General features: G+C 39.9%; 5 protein-coding genes across 7 annotated transcripts; 2 read left to right on the top strand and 3 right to left on the bottom strand.

Moving 5' to 3' along the window:
- Positions 1 to 270: 270 nt before the first annotated feature.
- On the bottom strand, positions 271 to 4,390 carry LOC133844414 (protein disulfide-isomerase). The gene is made up of 2 exons (XM_062278375.1): positions 4,090 to 4,390; positions 271 to 1,680 (listed from the first exon to the last, which is right to left on the bottom strand). Exons 1-2 carry the CDS (start codon positions 4,229 to 4,231, stop codon positions 344 to 346), a joined length of 1,479 nt encoding a protein of 492 aa, XP_062134359.1. The 5' UTR covers positions 4,232 to 4,390; the 3' UTR covers positions 271 to 343.
- Positions 4,391 to 4,631: 241 nt separating this feature from the next.
- Positions 4,632 to 5,850, bottom strand: LOC133844418 (pyroglutamyl-peptidase 1). The gene is made up of 2 exons (XM_062278389.1): positions 5,560 to 5,850; positions 4,632 to 5,492 (listed from the first exon to the last, which is right to left on the bottom strand). Exons 1-2 carry the CDS (start codon positions 5,770 to 5,772, stop codon positions 5,046 to 5,048), a joined length of 660 nt encoding a protein of 219 aa, XP_062134373.1. The 5' UTR covers positions 5,773 to 5,850; the 3' UTR covers positions 4,632 to 5,045.
- Positions 5,851 to 6,607: 757 nt separating this feature from the next.
- On the top strand, positions 6,608 to 8,557 carry LOC133842556 (peroxisomal biogenesis factor 3). The gene is made up of 2 exons (XM_062275702.1): positions 6,608 to 6,922; positions 7,086 to 8,557. Exon 2 carries the CDS (start codon positions 7,150 to 7,152, stop codon positions 8,281 to 8,283), a length of 1,134 nt encoding a protein of 377 aa, XP_062131686.1. The 5' UTR covers positions 6,608 to 6,922; positions 7,086 to 7,149; the 3' UTR covers positions 8,284 to 8,557.
- A 721-nt stretch (positions 8,558 to 9,278) lies between these two features.
- On the top strand, positions 9,279 to 20,060 carry LOC133846271 (glycoprotein 3-alpha-L-fucosyltransferase A). Of its 3 annotated transcripts, none has more exons than XM_062281126.1 (5): positions 9,279 to 9,518; positions 15,453 to 15,658; positions 15,732 to 16,475; positions 16,539 to 16,722; positions 17,766 to 20,060. In XM_062281126.1, the coding sequence occupies exons 2-5, from the start codon at positions 15,573 to 15,575 to the stop codon at positions 18,279 to 18,281; spliced, it is 1,530 nt and encodes a 509-aa protein (XP_062137110.1). In that variant the 5' UTR covers positions 9,279 to 9,518; positions 15,453 to 15,572; the 3' UTR covers positions 18,282 to 20,060. The 3 variants fall into 3 exon arrangements, with proteins under 3 accessions (XP_062137110.1, XP_062137112.1, XP_062137111.1); XM_062281128.1 differs by lacking the exon at positions 9,279 to 9,518 and adding an exon at positions 15,233 to 15,296; XM_062281127.1 differs by lacking the exon at positions 9,279 to 9,518 and adding an exon at positions 15,242 to 15,336.
- LOC133846270 (probable DNA mismatch repair protein Msh6) lies at positions 19,102 to 25,240 on the bottom strand. The gene is made up of 4 exons (XM_062281125.1): positions 23,782 to 25,240; positions 21,093 to 22,703; positions 20,178 to 20,663; positions 19,102 to 20,111 (listed from the first exon to the last, which is right to left on the bottom strand). Exons 1-4 carry the CDS (start codon positions 25,126 to 25,128, stop codon positions 19,965 to 19,967), a joined length of 3,591 nt encoding a protein of 1,196 aa, XP_062137109.1. The 5' UTR covers positions 25,129 to 25,240; the 3' UTR covers positions 19,102 to 19,964.
- Positions 25,241 to 25,286: the final 46 nt, after the last annotated feature.

Here is a 25,286-nt window from a genome sequence, read left to right as displayed (position 1 = left end):
CCAACGTGGCACTGCCAGAAAGATGCTCCTTTGGCGTTTTTGTTTTCATTTTTTGTGTTCAATGTTGCGGGAAATTGCGTTGCAATCACAACAGAAATAATTATGTAATTTATTAGAGGCAAACATATTTTGGGGGGGATTTGAAATTAGCGACGTGGTCAAGGATAGCTGGGAGCAATGATAAAAACTCATTGGAATTCGATCCTTGGCTGACCACAAGAATAAACTACAGAATGTACGTTGCTGTTTGTTTGTTGTTTTGTTTGTGAGTGTGTGTGAGTGTATGTGTGTTGCTGCTGCTGTTGTTGCTGTTGTTGGATTTTTTTTACGTTGTTGGCTTAATTTACAACTCGTCCTTCTTGGGCGCCGCCTCCTCCTCTTCGCTCTCCTCAGCGGGCTCGGCATCGGCAACTTCGCCGTTAGCATCGAGGAACTTGGAGAAGTCCTCCAGAGTTCTGTCCAGGTTGAAGTCGATGACCTTGTTGTCTTCCTTACGGAAGTACTTGATGGTGGGGAACGATGAGATCTTAATGTTCTCCAGCTCGTTGGCTGTGGAGTCCATCTTGGCAATGACAATGTCGGCGTTATCCTTGTACTTCTCGGCCAGCTGATCGTAGATGGGCGCCAACTGCTTGCAGTGTCCGCACCATGGAGCATAGAACTCAACCAGCACCGACTTGCTCTTGTCCAAAGCGACCTCCTCGAAGTTGCTGGAGACGAGCACCTTGACGGGCTGCTTATCCCAATCCTCGGGCAGTTCCTGCGACAACAGATGCTGCTTCAGTTTACCGTCCAAGAATTTCTTCAAGAAGGCTTCGATAGTCTCGGCGGACAGATCGCTCGACTCGGGCTTGTATTTGGCCATATCTTCCTCCAGTTTGATCAGACGAATGGTTGGAACCTCCTCCTTGTTCATGCCGAAGAACTCAAAGATGCGAGTGTGATCCTCCTCATCGGACGAGATGGTAACGAACAGAATATCCTCACGGTATTTCTTGGCGATTTCCTTCAGGGGATCAACATGGGCCTCAATGTGTCCAGCCTCCTTGGAGACGAAGAACAGCAGATGGGACTTGATAGAACCACCGAAGATCTTGGCGGCGGATTCGTGATTGAAGTCAACAATCAATGGCAGAGATTGAACCTGAGCGAACTTCTTGAGGTTCTCCTCGTTGAGCTCTCCCTCGAACACGGATTTCTTCTCATCGAAGGGCTTGAAGAGAACGACACCATTGTCCTTAGCCTCGTACTTGGCAATCACATCATCGTTGCTGCTGATACCGAAGACAAACGAATCCAAAGCGTTGGCAGCCTTGGTGAAGACCTTAGCCTCCTCCGATTCCAGATCCTTGAAGAAACCAATGATGGCAATCTCGTTGTCCTTAAGGAACTGCTCGGCATCATCAACGCTGGTCAAATCCTTGGCTGGTGGACCAGTCTTCTTGGTCACCCACGAAATAATGTCAGCAGCCTGGCGACCACCATTGTACTCAACGGGAGATCCGCTGCGGAAGAACTTCAGTGTGGGGTAGCCACGGACCTGGTACTGTTCAGCCAATTCACCCTCAACGGTGGCGTCGACCTTGGCAAGCTTGATGGGAGACTCCTTCTCAGCCAGCTGTTGGGCGGCCTTGGCGTACTCGGGTGCCAGAGCCTTGCAGTGTCCGCACCAGGGAGCGTCTGTAACGAGGAGTGATGACATCATTAGAACAGTGAATAATTTGAATGAAATTTCCTTACTTTTTAACTGTCTAACTATTAAGAGCGGAAATACTGCCTAAGGATTTCTGCAAGTTCTATTACGATCGGTTCGTAAATTTAAACCTTATTTAAGAAACAATTCAACAAGTGGAATAAGGTTTTACAATAAGAGAAATTAGTTTATTATACCTATTTTATTAATTAAAGATATAAAAAAACAATTTTGGGGGCTAATTATCATATTTCAAAAGCTTTTCTACCAAAAGAGATAAAAGTTACTAAAGTATTTAACAATACTGAAATGTAATGGTACAAATCAGTAATATAATTTCTTTTAATACAAAAAATTAAATTCTACACAACTTATAATCAAAATGAAATCATAAAAGCAAAGACATTTTAAAAGATTTCTAAAAATTTTAATTACGAGTAGTTAACAACTTTATGAGTTATTTAAAAAAAAACATTCAATTAAGTAAAAAACAGGCTGCCTGATAATAAACATAGAATATCTCAAAGTCATCATTAAACTGCAATTTTTCGAGTCGTTTTCAAATGTGTGACAAAGTTAATTAAGCGTCACGTTTGCAGTTCAAAACCTAATGTGAAACAATGAAATATTACCGATAAATAAACAATTAGCAAAAAACACGAAGCTAACAAGTGAATCTGATTTCTTTTTAGTCTATTAATATGCCCTTTTTTGACGCATCGTTCGCTTGGAAAATCTAATTACCGATATGACGAAGGGAGGGAAGGGAAGTGGAATTGTTAATTATTCACGCTAGATTTATTATGGAACAGCAGCTGCTTCGAATTATGCAAATTCCACGTGTTGATTTCTTAAGCGCTGCAATTTTAAACGCACACACATACACTTACGGGGGCGCAGATGACAACAGCATGCAAGGGAGACAGAGAGAGATAGGCATAATGACATAATGCGAGTTGACAACACACCAACGCCAACGGCGTCTTGTCTTGCACTCTTCTCGCTCTCTTATCTCGCCGGCTTAAGCTGACGTGGCCTTGGCATATGGTCAGCTAAACGTGAATCTAGCGCAGATAAGATTCGCTAGGGGAAGTAACTAACTTAGCATTATCTGAACCAACGCAAGTGTCGCTATATCGTTTGCTGACGTTGCAGACACAACGTTGGCGAAAACATCAAAAAACAAAAAGAGAAAAGTGCTAGCATAAACAAACCAGGGCCAGGGCCGCCATATTGCCAACAACAAGAACGCCAAGAACAATAATATCAACAACAACAAAGCGTGTAAGAAAGAGTTGAATGAACTTGAGCTGCGCAGTCGCGAGCGCATTAAGGGCAACAACATAGAATAGAAAGCAGTGAAAGAGAGACGGATGAATGTTCTTGACTCCAACTCGTCAAGCGGCAAAAAAAAAGTTGTTTAGCTAACCCAATTTTTCAAAGCGTCGGCGACACAATTGTTGCTTGGCAACTTTTTTTGATTCTAAAATGAAATTGATGAAGCGGATGTGGACAACTAAGCAGAAAGTAGGCGATACATTCTCATTATAAAACCACGCCCGGGGCAAATGGCGATGCATTGCGCCGTATTGATAAAAAGTGAAACATATGGAAATAGAAATTCGTTGTCGTTCTGTTATCTGAAAGTCAAGAAAGAAGACGCCAAGAAGTGTTTTCAGCGATAAGAAATAAATATGAGCAGAGGAGCGAACAACAACTTAACTTCAGCTGTCCCTAAGAACACCATAAATTAAGTTGACCCTATTGAGAACCTTGTCGAAGAATTATCTTTCCTAGATTTTGATGACGCGCAACATTTGCTCTACGGTGGTCTAAGCACTTTTAACATTTAAAAGAAATTACGCGGCGCAACAAATGCTCCCACAGTCTACAATATATGTACATATTTGTTTGCTCGCTTGCGCACACAGGTGTTTGCCTAGTGGGTGCAAACGAGATAGACACATACAAAGAGAGCGGTAAACGAGAGAGAGCTGCGAGCGGCGCGGCGTTTGTTAATTTCCGCACATTCATCGATATGCGATAAACGATAAAAACGAGAAAAACAAAAACGTATACAAATAAAATTATCTCTCTTGCTCTCGGCCATTTCTCTCTTCTTCCGCGCCCTTTCCACAGCCAAAGGAAGCTTGGGGATCCAAGCAGCAGCAGCAACAACATTCCCACTAAACTGCCACGCAGACATATTTTGTTTCAAAGCATCTCGACTCTCTCTCTCTTTATTGGAGGCTTGCTCAGAAAAGACCACGTCGCCATAACGCGAAATCTTATGAATCACCCTAACTTAATGAGCGGCCGGCATATTGCACTTTTTATTTATGCTAATAAATTACGTGTGCCAAAAAAAATAGTGTATATTGTAAATAAATACTTACAGAATTCGACGAGCACAAATTCATTGTCGGCAATCACTTGTTTGAAGTTGTCCACGGTCGCCACAATGACGCCCTCCTCCAGTTTAATTTCAGAGGCCGCCACGTAGGACGCGACGAGCAGAGCACAGATTAGGAATTTCATCGCGGGCACTTAATATGTGTATATACAACAGGCAGTGTCTGCGTATATGTAGTATATAAATGCTTATTTGTTGGTGTAAATGACACTACTAGACACACACTAGAACAACTCCAAGAAAGTTGTCCACCGCACGAGTTGCGAGCTAAAATCCAAATGAATCCGTACACAGTTCGTTCCAAAGAACGAAGACTATTCTGTGGTAGTGGTGGAAAACATCGATAACTCTATAGATGCATCGATGTTTATAAAAGGTTTTAAGGTATCGGTTTTTTATGGCAGACTTCGACGGTTTTTGCGGACAAACAATATAAATTCATATTTTTGTAAATAAATAAATTATTCTTTGAGGAATTTAACATTTTTGTTTTTTTAAATAAAAGCTTTGTTAAAGCACTTTTATTAGCAGCAATAAAAAAGTATCAAAAAACTACTGTAACAATGTTTTAAGATCCTAGCTATCGATTTTTATGGCAAGTATCAATTAATTATTGCCGCGCGCGAAGTTTTGAATTATAATTTCAAGCGAAGTTTTTTATTAGGTGGACTTTTCAAACAATTCTAAAAATTAACCAATGATTTTTTATTTTATATAAATATGTGCATTAACAATAACAGCGCGTGGCATATTGTTTAAATAAAAACTGTATAAAATCTTAATGAGTTGTTTGATCAGCTGGCATTCTTAGTACAAAAACTAGGAATTGACATTTATAAAAACATTGAGAAAAACAGTAAATGCACGTTCACTGCAATCATAAGAGTTATTCATCAATACTGAACATAAACAAAACAATCCAAAGGTTATTGACTTGGTTCAACAATCTGTCAATTGTTGAACACATTGTTCAATGATCTTGTAAACAATAACTGCAGTTTGCGGCGTGCTGAAAGGCGTGTCAATAGGTGGAACATGTACAAACAAGCTGCGTTTACAATCGACATCCAACGACTTGAGATAAATGTACCCGCACAAAAAACCACCGACATTTTTTGATACTTGCGTAGCCGTCAACGCAGACTTATCGTTATCACCGTTAACTGGAGCTACGCAATCTTTACAAGTCTCATTTACAGCCTGCACAATCTTATCGACATTTAATCCAGTACGCAAGACATTTGCATGTGCATTATAAGGCAGACAACAAGTGGCCTTCTCCAGATATTGCCCAGCATTATCGGGACGTCGAAACTGATGATTATATGCTAATTTCTCCACATAGACACACTTTGCAACGCCTGAGACTCCAACGTGCACAACCAACTGCCAAGAATTTAGAGATTTTCTGAATGATGTCACTGAAAAGCAATTTCTAATTTGTGGCGCTTACCTCGGGCTTCTTTTGCCAAAGGTCTGTGACTGCTTCATCAACTGCAGCATATTCTACGTCAACCTTTCGCTTCTCTAGTTGATACTCGATGCCCTCGTAGGTCAGTACATCAGGCAACAGTTGGACTGCCTCCCAGCTGGCATTGACCTCTTCATGGCCAACAAATGGGCCAAAACCTGTGACCAGAATCAGTTTACGCTCCGATTGCGCCATCGTAAACAATATATCCGCCCACGAATTAACGCGTAAATAGTTTCCATTTTCGTCATAATTAGTCTTGCAGAGCGTGACCAGATGTCCCATTTAACGGCATTTTGATTAGAAGAATATACCAAAATCCATTTCAATTGCTTTGTACCGCCCTTGCCACGACGGTGTTTTTGGCCCGTTTTTCATATTATCTTCATGTGTGTGTTTTTTTAATAAATTTATCTTAAGCCCATTACACAATAATACATAATTAAATACATTACACATACGCAAATAAGTTACGGACATTTAATTTCTCTGCAAACCATATTTGAAGCAGTATTTTTCTTTTAAAATAACGTTTAGTGTGAAACATTGTTGCGTTATCAGTGTTAGACAGCGTATTCAATAAAAAAAAAGTCAACCCTGACTAAAAGAGGACTTCAGCCCTGGTAAAGAAACATAGATCACGCATTTAAAAAACTGTTTTTCGTGTAGAAATCTGATCTCTATAATGAATAATAAAAAATGCTTTTGTCTACATTATTTTAAAAAATACGAAGCTCTGGCGGGAATTCTCAGGGCATCTATATTTGGAATATTTCTTCGGTGTTAAAACGTATTTAATATAAATGTTGTTTGCGGTCACACGCCGAAAAGTAAAACTGTTTTAAGTAAGTTCTTTTTAAAAGAATACAAGTCTAAATTCATTCATTCCATGATAATCAACGGAATTTTAAAACTTTTTTTCAATTATAACTGAATTTATCAAATGATTATTTGACTGCAATAAAAATCGATTTCAAATTATCGATGCATCGATTTTGCCATCGATGTTTCTCCATCTCTACCGCTTGGTCACAAAATACACAAACAAAGCAAGCAGCAAGCGAAATACAAGTGGTTGGTTTCCTTTGCGGGTTAGCATAGGGAGATTAATAAGCCGAATTTAATGTGAAACGAAATAATTAAAACGCAGTATGCGTTCGTGAAAAGAACAACAACATTGACATACAGTACAAGAAATACATTCCGCGTAAAAGAAAATACAGACGACGGCAACGAACGATTCTCAAAGAGGCCAAAGACCGCAATCAATAATAAGGAAAATTGTCATTGCACTTTGTGCTGCTGTTGAGCCGAATTAAAACTGAACAAACATCAAACATATTAAGTGAGTATATCTAGCTAGCGTGGTATTAAGCTAATCTAATCTTTAGAGTCAGCGACGTGTTCCCAATACATACATACATATGTCCATTCACACACACGCAACACACTCACACACCTTTGAACTTTGCACATTTAATATTCATTCGGTTTCTTTTTCGTTTTAGATTGCAGCTGTCGCTGTTCCCTCGCTAGAAGAACTTAAAAGGTCTTTTTGATTTTTAAGTCATCATGTTGTCACGCCTGCAAGACTTTCTGTCACGCCATCGTCGTAAATTCATTGTAACTGGTGTCCTAGTGGGTGGCGCCATCTATGGGGCGCGCTATGCACAACGCAAGCTTGTTGAGTATCAGGAGCGACAGGCAAGAGAATTCTTTGAGCGCACACGACGCATGCATCACTTTGAGTCGACGGAACGCACCTGCAACCAGGTGATACTCGGCATGGGCGAGGAGATGTGCCAGGCTGTGTTGCATGAATGCAGTACAGACGAGTTGCTTGAGCAGCTGCGACAGAATCCCAGCAACAAACTGGAGTTGTGGGAGCAAATGAAAATCGTTTCATTCACACGTCTGGCGACGTTTGTCTATGCCTCATCAATGCTGGTGATTGCGTTGCGTGTGCAGCTCAATCTGCTCGGCGGCTACATCTACAGGGACATTATGACCGAGCAGCGACAAATAACCGATGAATTGAAGCAACAGTATTTGTCCCTGATACGTCATTTCATTACGGACGACGGTATACGGGATTTGGCTCGTTTCATACGCACCCAGGTCGTTGAAGTGCTCAAGAACATGCCGCTAACGCGACAATTGACATTGGCGGACACCGAGCAAATCTTCTGGTCCCTCCAGATGGCCATCAATGGCGACACACGACACGATCCCAATTCCAAGATGACCAAGTACCTCCTGCCGGATCTGAGTCGACTGCAGCAGCGCACCAACTGTTCGCCGCTGCTGCAACAGATGTACAACGAGACACTGGACATGCTGGAGAGTGAGGATTGCGTTGGCGTCTGCGTGCACAATGTGAGTCGTGGCTTTGTGCTCAGCTGCGATGCCATTGCCGAGTCCATGGGCGAAACATTGCAGCATCTGGCACCCGGTGAATTGCAGCAGCAGCAACCTGGAACGAGCAGTCCAAGCAGCCAGAGCAACAACAACAATCTGCTGAATGTGAATACAGTGTTGCTGGCGCTGGCCAAGCTGATACCCATCATCAGTGGACTCACATCGCATGGATATGACAGTGCGGCGAGGCCGCACAATTTGCCCACACAGCTGCTCAGCTTCTATGTGGTGTCGGAGAAGTCGAAAATGCTGGGCGCCAATGTTTACGAGACCTTCAGCTCGGGATAAGAGTGACGAAATATTTAGTAACTAGAAATAGTTATAGATTAAGCTTATGTTATAGACGTGTATTTTTAAATGGAACAAAACGCGATCTTTCGAAAAACATTGCATATATGTATTCTATATGTCTATATCTAATATGCATAAGTCATAGCTAACGTAAGCGTATTTAAACATGCAACGGTATCTGGTTTGCGAATTGCAACATACTCACAGAACGGGAGCAACACGAAAGGCCTTTCACACAATAAATGTAAATGGAAAAGTTGAAGAAAATTAATACCAATTGCAGTTGGAGTTTTAAATTTTATACCACAAAATGTTTACAGCTATCGTTTGGTAAAATTACTCATACCTCAAGTCACCAAATCATTTTTTAGATTTATGTGTCTGCCTGGCTGTCAAAATGAAGGGACTCTGCGGTTGACAGGGTAACGTTCTTTGATTTAGCGAGCACACAAACCCTGCGATGGGGTGGCAAAAAAAAAAAACAGCCCTATGCTGTTGATAAGGCGCGCGACCAACGACAGCTGTCGACGTCGCAGCCGCCGTCGCTTGTTTATGTGATTGCCCACACTCTCTCTCTAGTCGGCTCTCTTTGCAAATGCTCTCCACTATTGCTGAGAGACGGACAGCAGAGCATGCGCAATGGATGCCAAGCAGAGAGAGAGAGAGCAGCGCAAACACAACGTGCAAAATTTTAAAGCATCTTTTAGGCGCAGCTGATAGCGTCATTTAATTGCATTATTTAATGAATATCAATTGAATTTTGGCACATAATAGAGTCTGCGCATCTGCCGCTGTCGTCAGCTAAAAAAACCTCATTAAATGACATCAAATGGCTATTCTCAAGAATTTAAAATGCGCTCTCAGCATTTCATTGGCAATGCTTTCGCTCTCTCGCTGGCTCTCTTTCAACCATTCTTACGCTCTTCGGCTGCTGCTGTGGCCCAGCTGTCTGGCTGGAGTCTAATTATTATGTACATTGGCGGAGCAGTTGCAAAAGTTACGTGAATACGTAAAGGACAAATTCGTAGCGAAGCGCCTCTTGCTAGTGTGTGAGTGCGGCGTGCCGTGAGTGTGTGTGAGAGTGTGTCTGTGCAAAAAAGAAAAACAACAGCCAAAAAATGTGCAGAAGCGTGCAAAAAATTATAAATTTAAGAAAAACCCAAAGCATCTAATAATTAAAGCCAAGCTAAATTCGGACGCAACACGCCAAAGAAACAACGTCAATAAATTGTGTAAGTTGAGACTTAAATCAAATGGCAAAAAGCTATTAAAAAAGTTTAGAAAAAACTTGACTTTTGTTGCTAACGCGTTTGTTGGGGTTAAAAGTGTCTTTAACCCGAAACCTTTAATGTTTGCAGCACAAAGTTATTGATTCAGGCAGGACAAAAATAAAAATAAAAAACATTGAAGTATATGGTTAAATTCTATTTTCAAATTGTCAACAAATTTTTCATGCAGTGATTGTTTGAGGTCATTCAAATTATTCAACTATTTTAGGGAACTAACTAATTTTACCGGTTTATTTTTAAGCAATGTGACGTTCACTGCTCTGTTTATTGTTGTTGTTGTGGCCGTCGTCTTGGGGTTAAAAGTCTCTTCATAACATTAAAGGTTAAACAGCAGAGTGTTATTGATTGAGACAAGGCAGGCAAACAGGAAGGCAAGGAGAACAGAAGAACAAAAATACAATAAAGTAACACACACACACACATACACACACACACATGACGCAGACAGACATTGCGTGACTTGCCCCCAAAGTGGGAGGGGTTGGTTGTAAAGCTTAAAACAAACTCTAATAAAACCGAGAATGCAAGTGGCAAAATTTATTTTTGCTGATGTTGCAAAGCAGTTGCAACTCTTAAAGCGCAATTACGACAAAGGGATGGTCAAAAGTTAAAGCCTAGCGGGGGGGTTGAAACCTTCAAAGGGGGCTGCTGTAATGGGCGCATGTGTGTGTGTGTGTGTGTTAAGCTAAAAATATCAAAGTCCTACTAGTGAACAGAAAAAGTGATGAAAAAATAAACGAAAACTAACAAGCCTAAAATAACAGAGACCTTTGTGTAACTGCTGCCTATCCTTCTATTAGAGTTTCTCCTTCTACTGCATCTCCTCCTTTTATTTCCTTCTTTTCCTCCTCCTCCACCACCTTACGTGTTTCGAGTGGGGAAGTCAAGTGTATCAACGTGCAAAGTAGAGACAACAATGGGGACAGACAATCCTCGTCTTCGTCTTCGTCTTCGTTCTCATACCTCCCCACAACCTCCTACAATATTTATGAAAACAATGCATGCAAGTCAAGAGTTGGCCTCCTATAGGCATATTGACATACTAAATGCACAGGATCAAGTGCCTTGACAATAGGCCACTACACCACTACAACTAAATATAAACATATTGTCCACAAACATATATATATCTATATCTAAATTGAGCAAAAGCCCTACAAGTGAGTGTTGTGAGTAGCGAGAGGTTCTGTTTTTTTTTTCTTTCTGTCGTAGGCGTCAGTGTGTTGTTATAAGGGTACGGCTCTTTAAAAGCGCCGATGGGAAATGGAATGATAACACACGGAATATTTTTGAAACAATGCCAAAGGCGAGCATGTGGCACATTAAAAACTATGCAAGTGGAATTTAACACATGTTGGTTAAATCTACTTTCGAAATTACGATTCCTGATTAGCGTTCACATATCATAGCGACGAATTTAATGTTTTTTATACCCGCTACCCATAGGGTAGAAGGGTATTATAACTTTGTGCCGGCAGGAAATGTATGTAACAGGTAGAAGGAGGCATCTCCGACACTATAAAGTATATATATTCTTGATCAGCGTCAACAGCCGAGACGATATAGCCATGTCCGGTCCGTCTGTCAGTCTGTCCGTATGAAACACTGGATCTCAGTGACTATAAGAGATAGAGCTTTAATTTTTTTCGACAGCATTTGTTATGTTTGCACGCAGATCAAGTTTGTTTCAAATTTTTGCCACGCCCACTTCCGCCCCCGCAAATCAAAAAAATCGAATAACAAGACTAATTTTAAAGCTAGAGTTACGAATTTTGGTATATACAATAATTACTGTATTAGTTATGATTCCTGAAAATTTGGTTGCAGATAAAAATTGTGGAAGTTATTAAAGAAATACTTTTGTATGGGCAAAATCGCCTACTTACTAGGGGTCTGAGTTGCTTTGGTCGACAATCTGGCACATTGTGCCGTCTATGGTATATTTTGAATGGTGTGCTGTATCGATATACCAAACATACCACTTGGTATATTTTTAGTATTTTTTTTTATTATTTTCGGTATATTTTGAAAATTATACCGCAATATTTTGCCTTTATTAAAAGTGGATAGCGGGTATCTCACAGTCGAGCACACTCGACTGTAACTTTCTTACTTGTTTTAATCTGAAGTGGGCTATTAAAGATATAGAAGCTGCTCTCACTATTTAAAAGCCACATTACTAGAATTTATGCATTTTTAATAAAAAACGTTTTTACCACAAGTTGTGCGCTATAAAGAAATTCTTTTATAATATGTTTAATATGTTTATTAAATAATACATTTTTTTCTTCACCATTTGCTGCTGCATGTTCAAAAAGCGGTTTGGTTTTTATACCCGAATTTCTAATTACAACATTCCCAAAGTGTATTTCCATTTTTCAAATGAAACTCCTAAATATTACTCATCTGTTAGAATATAGATTACAGCATTATCACAATGATAAATAATTAATTACTCATCAAAAGTCCCTAAACACATATATGTTAGATATCTGCAATCTGAATTTCCATTTCAAAATTGCAGTTGGATTCTAAAAATTGTTTACACGTCACAATTCCTGATAAGCCGCAGTCAAACAGTCCAATTTCATACATATCAGCTCAGAACTGATAATGATAATGACGCACTATATAACATATAATACAAATTTCTTGAAATTAATTGGAATTCAAAGTTGATTATAAGGGTCACATTATTGCTCTGGTCTATTGCTTTAATTTCCATATGAAAACATTTCTAAGAAATCGTTTAACTTCATTTATATCGAATAATGAACAGGCCACAAGGGAATTGCTGGACTGAATCAAATAATTGGTTAATAATAAATAACAAAGTCATAGCCACAAAACTACGATTGTATGCCGAGAAAAAATAGCTTGGTTTCGATTTGAACTGAGCTATTGAGATTATTATTATTATTGATTAATTTCATCTGAATTAAATTTATTATAAGAAAAAAAACATTAAAAATTGTGTTTTATTGATTTTTTTTGATAATTACGAATCTAAATTTATCTTGAAAAAAAAAACTGAAAATATTGTATTGAAATTTAAATTGAGTATTATGGACTACATACATATTTTATTTTAAAATAGGTTTTCAATAATTTATCTAAAAATCGCATTGCTTTTAAATTGGAACAAAATTCTCCATATTAACAACTAAAAATTGATAAGCTTAGTAGAGTTTTTTTTTTTTGGGAAAATAAACAACTGCTTGCGATACAATAGTGAATTATAAGGACATTGCAATTAGAGAAGCAATCATTATTTTTTCTCCCTTGAGAAATGTCATTGGAAATTTCCCAAACCAAACATTTTCGACATGAATTTGGAGCGCTTTCTTTTTCCTTTTGTGTTTGTTTAGTGGCTGCAAGCAATATTCCTGCTATCTATCAGCTACAAACCAAAAGGATATCATCCTTCAGCAACACGCACACACACAGAGAAATTCTGTAAGTGTGTGTGTCTTTGCATTGCTTTGTATGCACATGCCAGTAAAGTCCTACTTTTGCAACATGAATGAATGGCTATAACTACATTTTTTATGAGAGTCGAGTTGGCTGGAAGACTGCGACTTGGACTGGGAATGGGAGTGGGAATGGGACTGTGTTTGGCCTGTCAAAACCGTCAAAAAGTGCGATAGTCGAGGCAACTGGAGTGTGCGCTGCCCTATTCCTATTCCCCATTCTCCATTCCCCATTCCCTACTCTCCATTCCTGCCGCCCCTTTTCACTACTTAAACACGTAAAGTAGCGCGTGGTTCGTTAAGAGTCCTGCCACAAACGAACCTCCACCCGAAGCAAGAAGAAATGCAAACCAAACCCAAACCAAAAGCAAGCCGAGGGCTAGGCCCAGGCATTGCAAGCGCTGACGGCTAGAGCACTCACACACACACACACACACACTCACACACTTACACACACATAGTAGTAAAGCCCTCAAAAGAAAAATATGGAAAAATAGTGCCGTAAATGACATATGATAGATGGATGGATGGTTGGATGGCTGGACAAGTTGTTTGTGTAGCCTGGCTTTTTTTTCTTGCTTTTTTTTTGCTGCCTCCCCCACTTTGATTAGTTCAACGCTTTTTACCCCGTTCGTGTGTCTATAATGAAGGCAGGACTAAGCTGCAAGTATCCGGAACGTCATAGACCGCTGTATTTAGATGCCTGTGAGGCAGAGCTATGAAATGGCATAGCTCATAAAGCCACTCGCCTTTTATCTGTTGATACTTCTTTTTATTGCGCATACGCCCCATTGTTTTGTTTGGCACATTTCCTGCAGGCAACAACAGCAACAACTGCTCCAAAAAACATCAGCAACATTAACAGCGACAACAGAAAAGCGAAAAGCAATCAACGAACTGTTTTAATATGGAACTAACTTGTAAATAATTTCCGTGAAATGAAGTGTAACATACAAAACTGATGAACTGATCTCGAATGGGGCTTTAAATAGAAGGAACAAGTGCTTTAATTACATTTCAGTTGCTCCGATTTCGTTTCATATTCGTTCTTCGATAACGAAAGTGTTTTCGTTTGTGGGGGAAACACAATATTTCAAGGTCGATTCTATTATTATTTTGGAAACAAATTCATTGAAGAAAATGCTTTAAATTATTTCAAGAGCTTTTTCAGCTGCACAAAATTGAAGGTGTGATAAGAGCATAAAACAAAATATTTATTTAAACTGTCAACACCTAAGAAGAGTGTTGCTCTTTCACATCACTTTTGACTTTTATAATGTGTGTTGTGCTCTGCAAGTTTGAGATAAGCAAAGTATGCGTAAAATTTGTTTAATGTTATGTTCTTTAATGGTTTTTTTAAAGAATGTTTTTTTTGATTTGATAATTTTTATACCCGGCATACGGGTAAAGAAGGGTATTCAATTGCTGTGCTGAACAACCATGTCAATTATAATTATTTTGGATTATAGAATTAATTTTATTAAATTGTTTTAATGCTGCAGTTAATTTTTAATCCTTCTTTCAATTTGTGGAGCCGCTTTTTATGTAAAATGTCAATCAATAAATTTCTCATTTAGTCGCTAATAGCTTTAAAACCACTCAGTTATTTATCTGTTCTTTAATCCTATTAACTGCTCATCAGTATCAACCCTTCAAAAATGTAAAGTAATTGAATTATAAATTCAGCATACGCAACGTATTACGTATACGTAATAATTTTGTGTATTTTTTCTGTGCCACCAAAGTTTCACACTTGCCTCATAGTGACGAACGGATACACCTGCTAAAAATTGCTATGACGAATTTGCGAATTTTATTTTACTAATGCATAAAATACTTCTGCCAACACGTGCAGCAAAGACACTCCTCAAAGTTGAAGGCGGTTCTTGAGGCCTCGTCATTGAGGCAGTTTAGAAAAAATACCAGATGGAAATTGAAGCAGAGCTTATCAAAAATGGTTCGTAACGCCCCTCTCAAAAAATGTGTGATAATTTTTGAAGATAACATGACGCAATAAAGTCAATGAAGCGGCGCCAAGCCACATGAACCCACAACTACGTATATGTGTGTGTGTGTGTGTGCGTGTGTGTGAGGTTTGGTTATAGAGCAAAACATTTTCGGGTTCGAGCGCAGTTTTCCGTGTGAGCGCGAACGTGAATGAACGTGAACAAATGTGGTAGATTAGAAAAATAAAAAAACAAGAATATATATTTAAAAAGAGACCTCGAAACTCGCGTTCGAAACCAAATAAGTAATTTGGATGGCAACACTAAAAGATAATTAACATTTATGTAATTGTTCGTGCATTCTGTTTTAAATGTTAATAGTCGATATTATCTTCTTAAATGTAAACAAAATATATTTTATAACATATTAAATAATTGCTTGTGTATTTTATTCAATACAGCGCAATGTGTGAACTAAGTTGAGCCAGTGCACAGATCGCGAGATCCTAACATTATAGCGGAGGAGTATAAACCCTATATATATAACCCTAGAGAAAGTCTGAGAGTGTAGAGAATTCAGAATGCGACGCCCGAAAATATCGCTGAAAAAGTATTTCTATTTTACTTTGATTTGCGCGCTATTATTGATCTTTGGCTTCAATCTCAAGTGAGTAACATCAATTAATAAGCATTTTTTGTTCGACATTTGAGCTTATCATGACATTCCCGCTCGCTGACAGAGAGTACGAGATATGGAAGACGAAAATAGCGCGACCTATTTTGACGCCTTCCCATCAGCAACCGCAACAGCAGCAACAACAGCAGCAGCAACAGCAACGCGATTTTGCCGGCGATACGAATGAATTAAAGAGCGGCGAACAGGAGGAAACCACGGCGGCGGCTTATGAATCAGCTCCGCCAGCTTCACCTGTTGCCCAAGCCGATGCCGAGCCACAGCTGGAGGTGGAGGAGGAGTCGGTGCCGGGCGAGAAACGCTCAGAGCCGGCGGCCACAGCCAAACCATGGTTCTTCCGCAATGGCGAATACTATCCGAAGCCGGCGAAAACATTCAGCAATCGCAAGGCACGGAAGTTGCATGCCCCACGACTGTTTCCCCATCAGGATACGCACAGCGATCGTGTTGTGAATCAGCTGATGTATGTGCCACACAACTACGAACAGATCAAGGCGAGTGGCAAACTGAAAACCATTCTGCTCTACAATGGCCTCGGGCCGTGGAATGTGAAAAAGGGACGCGAGGTCTTTTTGCGCTCCAAATGTCCAGTGGACACGTGCGAGCTGACCGCGAATCGGGATCTGGCCAGTGTGGCGGACATGATACTCTACAAGGATAATTACATACCCACGGGCATTCGTCGTCCTAGTAATCACAAGCAGGTCAGCATGATGTACTACCTGGAGTGTCCATATCACACACAAAACGTCAAAGTGCCCGACGCCATCAACTGGACGGCAACCTACAGGTAAGTAGTTGATAAAATTTACTTTGAGTGCAGCTAATCATTTATTTAATGCTTGCTTTCTAGACGTGACAGCACGATTATGGCTCCGTACGAGAAATGGCAGTACTATGACACAAAGGTGCAGCAACTGGAGCAGGATCATAACTATGCCCTCAACAAGACGAAGAAGGTCGCCTGGTTTGTCTCCAATTGTGGAGCACGCAACGGACGATTGCAGTATGCACACGAGTTGCAGAAGCACATTGAGGTAATCACTGAGGGGAATTTGAATAATTTACTTTTCTTTGTTCTTAAATGAACTGAAATGAAAAGGAAGTAAATAATGTCGGATTGTTATTTCTGGCATATTAGTGTGCCTCAATTAGTTTTATCTTCAACCAACAATGAGTATTTAGTGTTTGTTTTATCAGCTAATATTTAAAAAATATACTTCATGGAATATTGCTAGAATATTCTAATATATATAGACGGTTGCGAGGCTCAGAAAAAAACATTAGTGAGTTAATTACTTTTATCTTCATTTGTAAGGCACACATGATACTTAATTTTTTATCTTTTTCAAAATGTTCGTAGATTATACTTAGTTTGAAGGCTCAGAACGAAAAGTTACAGTCGCTTAATCAATTATTGAGTGACATTTAAAGAAAATATTTACTTCAAAATATTTTATTTTGTATGAGCTATTATTTTCACAAAATTTCGTAGCTTATCGCTAGCTCAAATATAAAAAGAGCTCTTAATTTGAAAATGCCTGACATTTAAAGAAAATATACTTCATTTTTGATTAGTATTATTTAATATTTTTAGGGAAGGAATTTTATAGGATATCGCTATTGTTTATATAAAGAATTAGGAATATAGTGTTGATTAATTTGAAATATTTGAATAACCATTTATTAATTGAATGGTTTATTATTTGATTTTATAAAGATATGATTCTTTTTTTATTTTAATATTTAATCAACAATTTTTCCGAGTTCACAAATTTTTGTATTTTATTTTTATTTAACTATAAGTACCTAACTCAGATATTTGCAATACGGCATTTAATTTTGTATTCATCTAAATTAAATGTTTCTAGTTGATCTTTGTTTTGTTACCAATTCTATATTTTCATTCAATTTAATATCTGTTTTTGTTTAGAACTATAGTTTTTAAATTTAAATTATGTCTAAAGCTTATTATTTGATTATTTAATGTGAACTTCTTTCTAATATAAGAGATAATAGATTAAAGGATTCATTAAAATTTACTTAAACTCTGCTCTTATTTCTCTCTCCCCTCTGTTAGGTGGATATTTATGGCGCCTGTGGCAACTACAAATGTCCCAGAAGCACAGCGGACAGATGCTTCGATATACTGGACAACGACTATAAGTTCTATCTGGCATTTGAGAATTCCAACTGCAAGGATTACATAACCGAAAAGTTCTTTGTGAACGCCCTCAATCGCAAAGTGCTGCCCATTGTGATGGGTGCTCGTCCAGAGGATTACGAGGTGAGTGCACCACGACGATCCTACATCCACATCGATGAGTTTGCCTCGCCCAAAGAGTTGGCCGAGTATCTGCACATACTCGACAAGGACGACGAACTGTACAACTCCTACTTCAAATGGAAGGGCACCGGTGAGTTCATAAACACATATTACTGGTGTCGAGTCTGCTCGACGCTGCACAACGAGGAGCAGCTTCGCAAGCCGTCCTGGTATCACGATGTCAACGATTGGTGGCGTGGCATCGGTGTCTGCACAGCGGGATCGTGGCGCAATTTGAGGGCGCGCAAGGATGTGATTAGCGACGATTGAGTTGGGGTTGCTCCACACGTTCAGATAGTGGACGGCGCTGGTGTCATAACATAATCAAAAAACAACCAAAAAGAACGTAAGAAAAACCAAAACCAAAAAAAATCAATACGACTATGTGTGGCTCTAGTATATTGTTGTTGTTTTTTTGTAGGTAATGTTTGTACTATTTATGTGTAATGTGTAAAGAGAATTCGCTTCGTTTTATCGAAGTTAACGTCAATGTTTTCTAGCTAGAACTAAGTGCAAACAGTCGCTTCTAATAAGTATTTCAAAATCGGGGCAAATCAATAATCAAACGAGCATGGCGCACAACACCTCGGTCAGAATGAAATCGGGGATAATAATCTCTATGCAGAGTTCCTCTTCAAGGAAAGTTCGCATCACAAAATAAGAGAGAGAGAGAGAGAGGAAGGGAGGGAGAAAAGCGCATAGAAACTAGCCTATAGACTAAAGATCCCAAGAAGATCATTGTAACATATACAATACCAAATATATAAGAGAACCTAGCCTAGTTATACAAATACAAATTATATATTTAGTTGTTTAAAAACGCAAGTCCAATTTAGCGCATAGGCAACACACAGAAACATACATAAACACTCATTCATACGAAAACAGGATACACACAGACACACAGAAGTAAATGTCAATGTTCAGTAGCATTATGGAATAGCTTATATAGTAGAGCTATATACTTAAATATATACATACCTATATACCGTATAATTATAAATCGTTTTGTAAGCATTTTTGTAAGCAAACCAAGCGAAAAGTGGAGCAAACACAGTTCTTCGTCTGCTTCGGTTTTTTGTCCTTAACATATGTTGCAGATCTGCATCAGCTTTGCTTTTAGTTGAATCGATATTAAATACAAGTACTATATACATACTATATGTACTAACTGTAGCTGCAAGAATCGCACAAAACTGCATCGCGCAATACTCAGACAAGTCTGAGCTTTATTCTGATCGAATAACAACAAACAAAACAACATTCCTATTTTTATACACTTACAAAGGGTATTTTAATTTGATAACCATACAAAAAATAAGAGAGAGATAATGAGAGTTGAAACAGCTGAACCAATACAAAATGCCCATTTTGACTTTTCAACTCCTACATAATTACAATGCTAGCGCATTATTCGCAATATTATTGTATTTAATATGTGTGTGTATTCTTAATCCTATAAATATGAGTTTTGAGTTTATGTTCGCAATAAGTAATGTGGATAATTGTTAATTTTAGTTGTGAACTTCAATTGAACTGTGTGTTTTTTACAATTCTAGCAATATTTATTAACGAATAACGTTTAATTTGTAAGCATTTAATAATATCATATGTGTATGTATGTATTTTGATTGTGAACTTGATTAATTTTTAATTTTTACTGTGATACAAAAATAAACAATGCAACAAATACAACAAATCGACATGAATTCTGTGTAAATTCAAATACTGGCAAGTGTTTCAACATTCTATGGCATATTCCAGTGGCTTAAAAAGCTTCGTATACGTGACATTTTAAAATTAAGTACAAAACAAAAGAAACACGAAAAAATGCAGTTGGGAAATTCAATGACAATTCAACAGATTGTTCAAATATATGAGCAGGTGTTTCAATGTTCTTCTATTCTATTTGTAAGCCTCCAAACAATCTTAGGTAAGCATAGCACCGTTTGTTTAAGCATGACACAGTTTCAGCTGCTGCAGCAAATCTTTTAAGTTGTTCAATTTCATTTGCTTCTGGTCAACATCACCGACGGCAGCTGCCACAATTTTGGCCGTAATTTTACGCTGCAATGCAATGGCCTCCACTTTCTTCGACAGCTGCAGATGAAGACAAAATGAATATTAGAACATTGCGAAAATAATAATTCAAGCGAAGAACTTTACCTCGTAAGCACGCTTAATAATGCCCTGCGGCATGCCAGCCAATTTAGCGGCATTAAAGCCATAGGATTTGGGACAGGCACCGGCTGTATATTTGTAGAGGAATGTAACTGTTTCTTGTGTGGGATCTGTGTTGTCCTCGTTCTCCACCATGCAGGCCATGTGACCCAATGTAATGCGCTTGTCCATGTGAAAGAAATCAATCAGATTGTGATAATGTGTCGAGAACAACGTGCGACACTTGAGATTGGCCAAAAAGTTGACCACCGATGCAGCAATAGCTGTGCCATCGTAGGTGGCTGTACCACGACCCAATTCATCCAGCAGTACCAGCGAGTGGGTTGTGGCATGCTTGAGTATAAGCGACGTCTCGTTGAGCTCCACCAGAAACGTGCTGTGCCCGGCGAGAATATCGTCCTGTGCGCCCAATCGCGTGAAAATGCGATCGACCACCGAAAAGCGACAGCTGACAGCGGGAATGTGAGCGCCCTGCAAGGCACAGTTATAAGATAAGAAGTTAGAAAGATAAAGAGTGGTGGATAATTGAGTATCCTTCGATTTCGACTCTATCAAACAATTTCGTAAGTATCTACCATCTTAATGAACTGCCATTACTTAAAGTTAATTTTAAATTAGTAAAAAATCTAGTCCTTTAAACCTTGCTTGCAAATAAGATTTTCGATTTAAAGTAACAATTCAATCTTTGCGGACCAACCTCGAACGTTGGTTGGTGCCCCTAGGTCTCCGATTATTCGAGATGTAAGTGACAATCATTGCTATAAATTTATAAGTATTATCTATAATTGGAGTTGTCTAATTTGATCTTTTTATACTTTCATCTGTGACTAGGTGAAACTATTTTTCTACCCATTAAATGACAGTAAAATTACGACTAAATGAATTGCTTAAAATACTTACAATTTGTGCCATGATGACCAGCAAGCCGACCTGCCGCATCAGCGTGCTCTTGCCACCCATATTGGGTCCAGTGAGCAGCGACAACGGCGCCTCTGTCTCCGTGCCCAGCTGTATGCCATTGGGTATATAGGTGGATGCATTCACACAAGGATGATAACCCTCTTCTAGTTCGATAAAGGGCTGCGACTGTGCCGAGTCCAGCTCCGGCACGCAGATGACCAGCTGCTGACGTGCATATTCAGCCAAAGCGCCCAGCACATCCAACGTGGATACGCAGTCGATACACTGCTTCCATTGCTCATAATGATTGGAGAACTTTTCAAACAGACGACGCGCCAAATCCTTGAGCACTGCATTGCGAGCCTCCTCAGCCTGTTGCATGTCCTTGAGCAGTGCTTTGGTCTCATTTGTAGTGTAGCGACGAGCGGGTTTCTTGCCCTTCACCTGCCCCTCCAGCGCATAGGATTTGTTGGCTTTATGGGCATGCGATTCAGGTACCTCCAGCTGATAGCGTTTCTTGTCGGATCCAAAGTAAACGACACGGCAGCCAAAGTGACGCTCTTGCTCGGTCAAATAGGTCTTCAAACGTCCCTCGATTTCAGCAATGCGATCCTGCACCTCATCGTAATCTGCATCGATGCCGGATTGTGGTGCAACGACGCCGGTTTTGTCAGCGGCCTCATGATCGAAGGCATTCTCAAAGAACTCCAGTTGCTTGCTAAGATCCGGAAAGCCCCCGCCGTTCGCTTGGAATTGAGTCAAACGCTTAAGAAGCACAGTTTCCGACTCCTTAAACATGGAAGGCAATTGCATCAAGGTCTCAAAACCCTTGAGTATGCTCATAAAGCTACGCAGCTTCTGTTTGTTGTACAACTTTTCCTCAAAGAGAATTGCTCGCGAATCGGGATGATCTGATTGCTTAATACGGTTGTTGCCAAACAAATGAATCTGTGCCAAGTGACGCTCAAAGTCAGGCATCGGAGCCAGTAAAGCGCGCAACTGCTGCAGCTCTTCTGGTCGATTCAATAGCTCGCCAATTGCCTGTTGTCTTTCTTTGATGACCTCCAAATCGCAGCTGGGCGCACAAAGCCAATGATGGAGTAAACGTTTGCCAAACTTGGTGCAACAATGATCCAGCGTAGACATTAACGAATGCTCCTCGCCAATGATGCGCAGATTGGACAACGTGGTGGCATCCAGCACCATGTGCGAGCGACGCAACGTTGAATCCACTACTGTTGACTTGTTCTCCTCCTGCTCATCGGGTGGCACATAGAGCTGATACCGTGCCATGGGCAGTACTTTCGGCTCCAGTTTACACTTCGCTATGTAGTGAATGCATTGGCCGAGAGCCTTTAGAGCAAGCTTGTAGGGATCAGCTGGCGTAAGTCCCAAGTGATCCGTGTCGGATTGCATGCTGCGCAACACCAAGGGCCAATTGTCGTCGTTGCCACTGCCAGCATAGTAGCGTTCAGCGAGCAGCTTCAACGTCTTCTCAGCGCTGCACAGTTGTGCTCCAGAGCTAGGCAGCTGCTCCTTGAGAATGCCGCCGAGCACGGTGCGCAGGATTTGCTGAGTGCGCGAGCTTAGAGCGGACTTCTCATGGAGTAGCTAGAAACAAAATATAAAATATATTTCCTTATTGTATTAAACAAATTTTTAAATTAAGTCCAGTTTAAAAACAAAAACATGAGATTGTAAGGATTGTAAAAATAATTGTATAATAATAATTTGGTAAAACATGGAATAATCTTCCAAATCGTAAAATTCTAATGAACTTATTAAATTTCGAATGTCTATAATATATATATATTTGTTTTGTTTTTTTATTATTATACGAGTATTTGCAATTTTGATACCCGCTACCCATAGGGTAGAAGGGTATTATAACTTTGTGCCGGCAGGAAATGTATGTAACAGGTAGAAGGAGGCATCTCCGACCATATAAAGTATATATATTCTTGATCAGCGTCAACAGCCGAGACGATATAGCCATGTCCGTCCGTCCGTCCGTATGAACACCTAGATCTCAGAGACTATAAGAGATAGAGCTATAATTTTTTTCGACAGCATTTGTTATGTTTGCACGCAGATCAAGTTTGTTTCAAATTTTTGCCACGCCCACTTCTGCCCCCGCAAATCAAAAAAATCGAATAACAAGTGTAATTTAAAAGCTAGAGCTACGATGGTATATACAATAATTACTGTAGTAGTTATGATTCCTGAAAATTTGGTTGCAATCAGATAAAAATTGTGGAAGTTATTAAAGAATTACTTTTGTATGGGCAAAAACGCCTACTTACTATGGGTCTGAGTTGCTTTGGCCGACAATCTGGTACATTGTGTCGTTTATGGTATATTTTAAATGGTGTACTATATCGATATACCAAACACACCCTTTGGTATATTTTTAGTATTTTTTGTATTTTCGGTATATTTTGAAAATGATACCGCAATATTTTGCCTTTATTAAAAATAGGTAGCGGGTATCTCACAGTCGAGCACACTCGACTGTAACTTTCTTACTTGTTTGCTCTATAACTAGTTCATATTGTTACAGTTAGAAGCTATTATAATTTTTCCTTCTAAAATATATGCAAACGTTCAAAATGACTATATTAAGGAATTATGTGAATTTATTAGAAAATTGATTTCAGTGCTTAAGCTATTAAAAGGGATTTCAACTCACCAGTACTGGCATGTGATGGGAGAGCAGCGTCAGCAGTCGGGAGCAGCTCTTGTCATCGTCAAACTCGCCCACATGAAAGTCGCCAATTGAAGTGTCAATGAAGCAGACTCCGTACTTGCTGCTGCTGCCCTCGTCCTGCTCCACTAAAGCGAGCATATAGTTGGGCTGATGATTGGGTCCGATGGCGCACTGGGAGCCAAAGACTTGGGTGCCACGATCCGTAATCTGGCAGATTTCACGTGCCACAACCTTGTCGAATTTGGTGGGTTTAATGCGCTTGCAACGCTCTGTCATCATATCAGGCGTTTCTGTTTGCTCCACACGAGCAACTTTATAGCCACGATCAATCAATATAGAAGACATCTTGTCGAAGGAGATCTCTGGGAAGCCAGAGTGCGCGAATTCACCACGCATATAGGTGAAGCCCAGCTCATTGACGCCCACATCGGCATCGCCATGATACAACTCATAGAACTTTCCCACTTTGAAGAAGAGTACGCAATCAAAGTTGTCCGATTTGAGGACCCACCATTGACGCACTCCCGGCGACAACGAATTGAGAAACTTCTCGGGTACATGCAGTGTGCTTTTGTCATAATCGGGATGATCTGGTCGCCTGCCTGCCTTGTCCTTGATTTTTTCCGGCTGCAGAAACTCCAGCTTTTGATGTGGCCATACAACGGGCTCATCAAAGTTCGATGTTGTGGTCACAATGTCATCGTAGGCCGCATCCTTTTTGGCATTGCTCTGCAGATGCTTTAGCTTCTCCATCAACGTGCCACCTGTGGCCAACACTGGCTCCTGCTCCAGCTTAACCTTCTTCGAGGCCGGCTCATTGTTGTTGTTATTGTTAATGGAGTTCTTTGTTGGCTTCCTGCGAGGCTTTTTGGGAGTGGGTTCTTTTTCAGAGGCGCTGTCATCCTCTTCTTTCTCTTCATCGCCACTGTCGCTCTCTTCGCTAATGGTGGCATCCTTTTCATCTGGTTGATAATCGGAGCCATCCTCGGAAAAGTCCTCCTCCTCCGACTTGGACTCGTATTCCTCTTCGCTCTCAGATTCTGGCACCACAATACGTTTCTTTTTGCGCTTACCATTCTGCTCCTCAATGTCACTGTCTTCCTCTGCAGGCTCAGCGATGGGCAACTTGCGCTTGGCAGCTGGCTTAGATTTCGACTCCGGCTCCTTTTTAATAAGCACATCCTTGCCGTTTTGTAGATTCTCCTTCTGCGCTTCTTTATCAATACTTGGTGTGAGTTTTTTTTTGTCAACCGCTGGTGATTTGGCAAAGTAATTAAACAAGGTATTTTTTGGAGTGCCGCCAGCACTTGTATTTAATTTCTTCGACATTATTGTTGAGCGCGCTATCGAGTTTACAAATTGCGAATACCGGAAGACCGAGACGCCAAAAATCTGCGCCAAAATCAGGCGGGATTATGTGATATATGGCAACGCTTAACTCTAGTGATGAGAAATGTTGCTTGTTATTTGGGGCCGGTAAATCAGCT

Source organism: Drosophila sulfurigaster, chromosome 3 (assembly GCF_023558435.1).
Source record: "Drosophila sulfurigaster albostrigata strain 15112-1811.04 chromosome 3, ASM2355843v2, whole genome shotgun sequence".
NCBI classification, from domain to species: Eukaryota; Metazoa; Arthropoda; class Insecta; order Diptera; family Drosophilidae; genus Drosophila; species Drosophila sulfurigaster.
The sequence above is the reverse complement of the archived record's forward strand: the minus strand, read 5'-3'. Positions and strand labels throughout refer to the sequence as shown.

Coding starts and splice junctions, on each gene's coding strand:
- LOC133844418 (XM_062278389.1), bottom strand. CDS start 5,772: ATGGCGCAATCGGAGCGTAAACTGATTCTGGTCACAGGTTTTGGCCCA. Junction 5,493..5,559: donor TTTGGCAAAAGAAGCCCGAG/GTAAGCGCCACA, acceptor AATTCTTGGCAG/TTGGTTGTGCACGTTGGAGT.
- LOC133846271 (XM_062281126.1), top strand. CDS start 15,573: ATGCGACGCCCGAAAATATCGCTGAAAAAGTATTTCTATTTTACTTTG. Junction 16,476..16,538: donor AACTGGACGGCAACCTACAG/GTAAGTAGTTGA, acceptor CTTGCTTTCTAG/ACGTGACAGCACGATTATGG. Junction 16,723..17,765: donor AGTTGCAGAAGCACATTGAG/GTAATCACTGAG, acceptor CCCCTCTGTTAG/GTGGATATTTATGGCGCCTG.
- LOC133846270 (XM_062281125.1), bottom strand. CDS start 25,128: ATGTCGAAGAAATTAAATACAAGTGCTGGCGGCACTCCAAAAAATACC. Junction 20,664..21,092: donor TGGTCATCATGGCACAAATT/GTAAGTATTTTA, acceptor TGTGCCTTGCAG/GGCGCTCACATTCCCGCTGT. Junction 20,112..20,177: donor TTATTAAGCGTGCTTACGAG/GTAAAGTTCTTC, acceptor CTTCATCTGCAG/CTGTCGAAGAAAGTGGAGGC.
- LOC133842556 (XM_062275702.1), top strand. CDS start 7,150: ATGTTGTCACGCCTGCAAGACTTTCTGTCACGCCATCGTCGTAAATTC.
- LOC133844414 (XM_062278375.1), bottom strand. CDS start 4,231: ATGAAATTCCTAATCTGTGCTCTGCTCGTCGCGTCCTACGTGGCGGCC. Junction 1,681..4,089: donor ATTTGTGCTCGTCGAATTCT/GTAAGTATTTAT, acceptor TCCTCGTTACAG/ACGCTCCCTGGTGCGGACAC.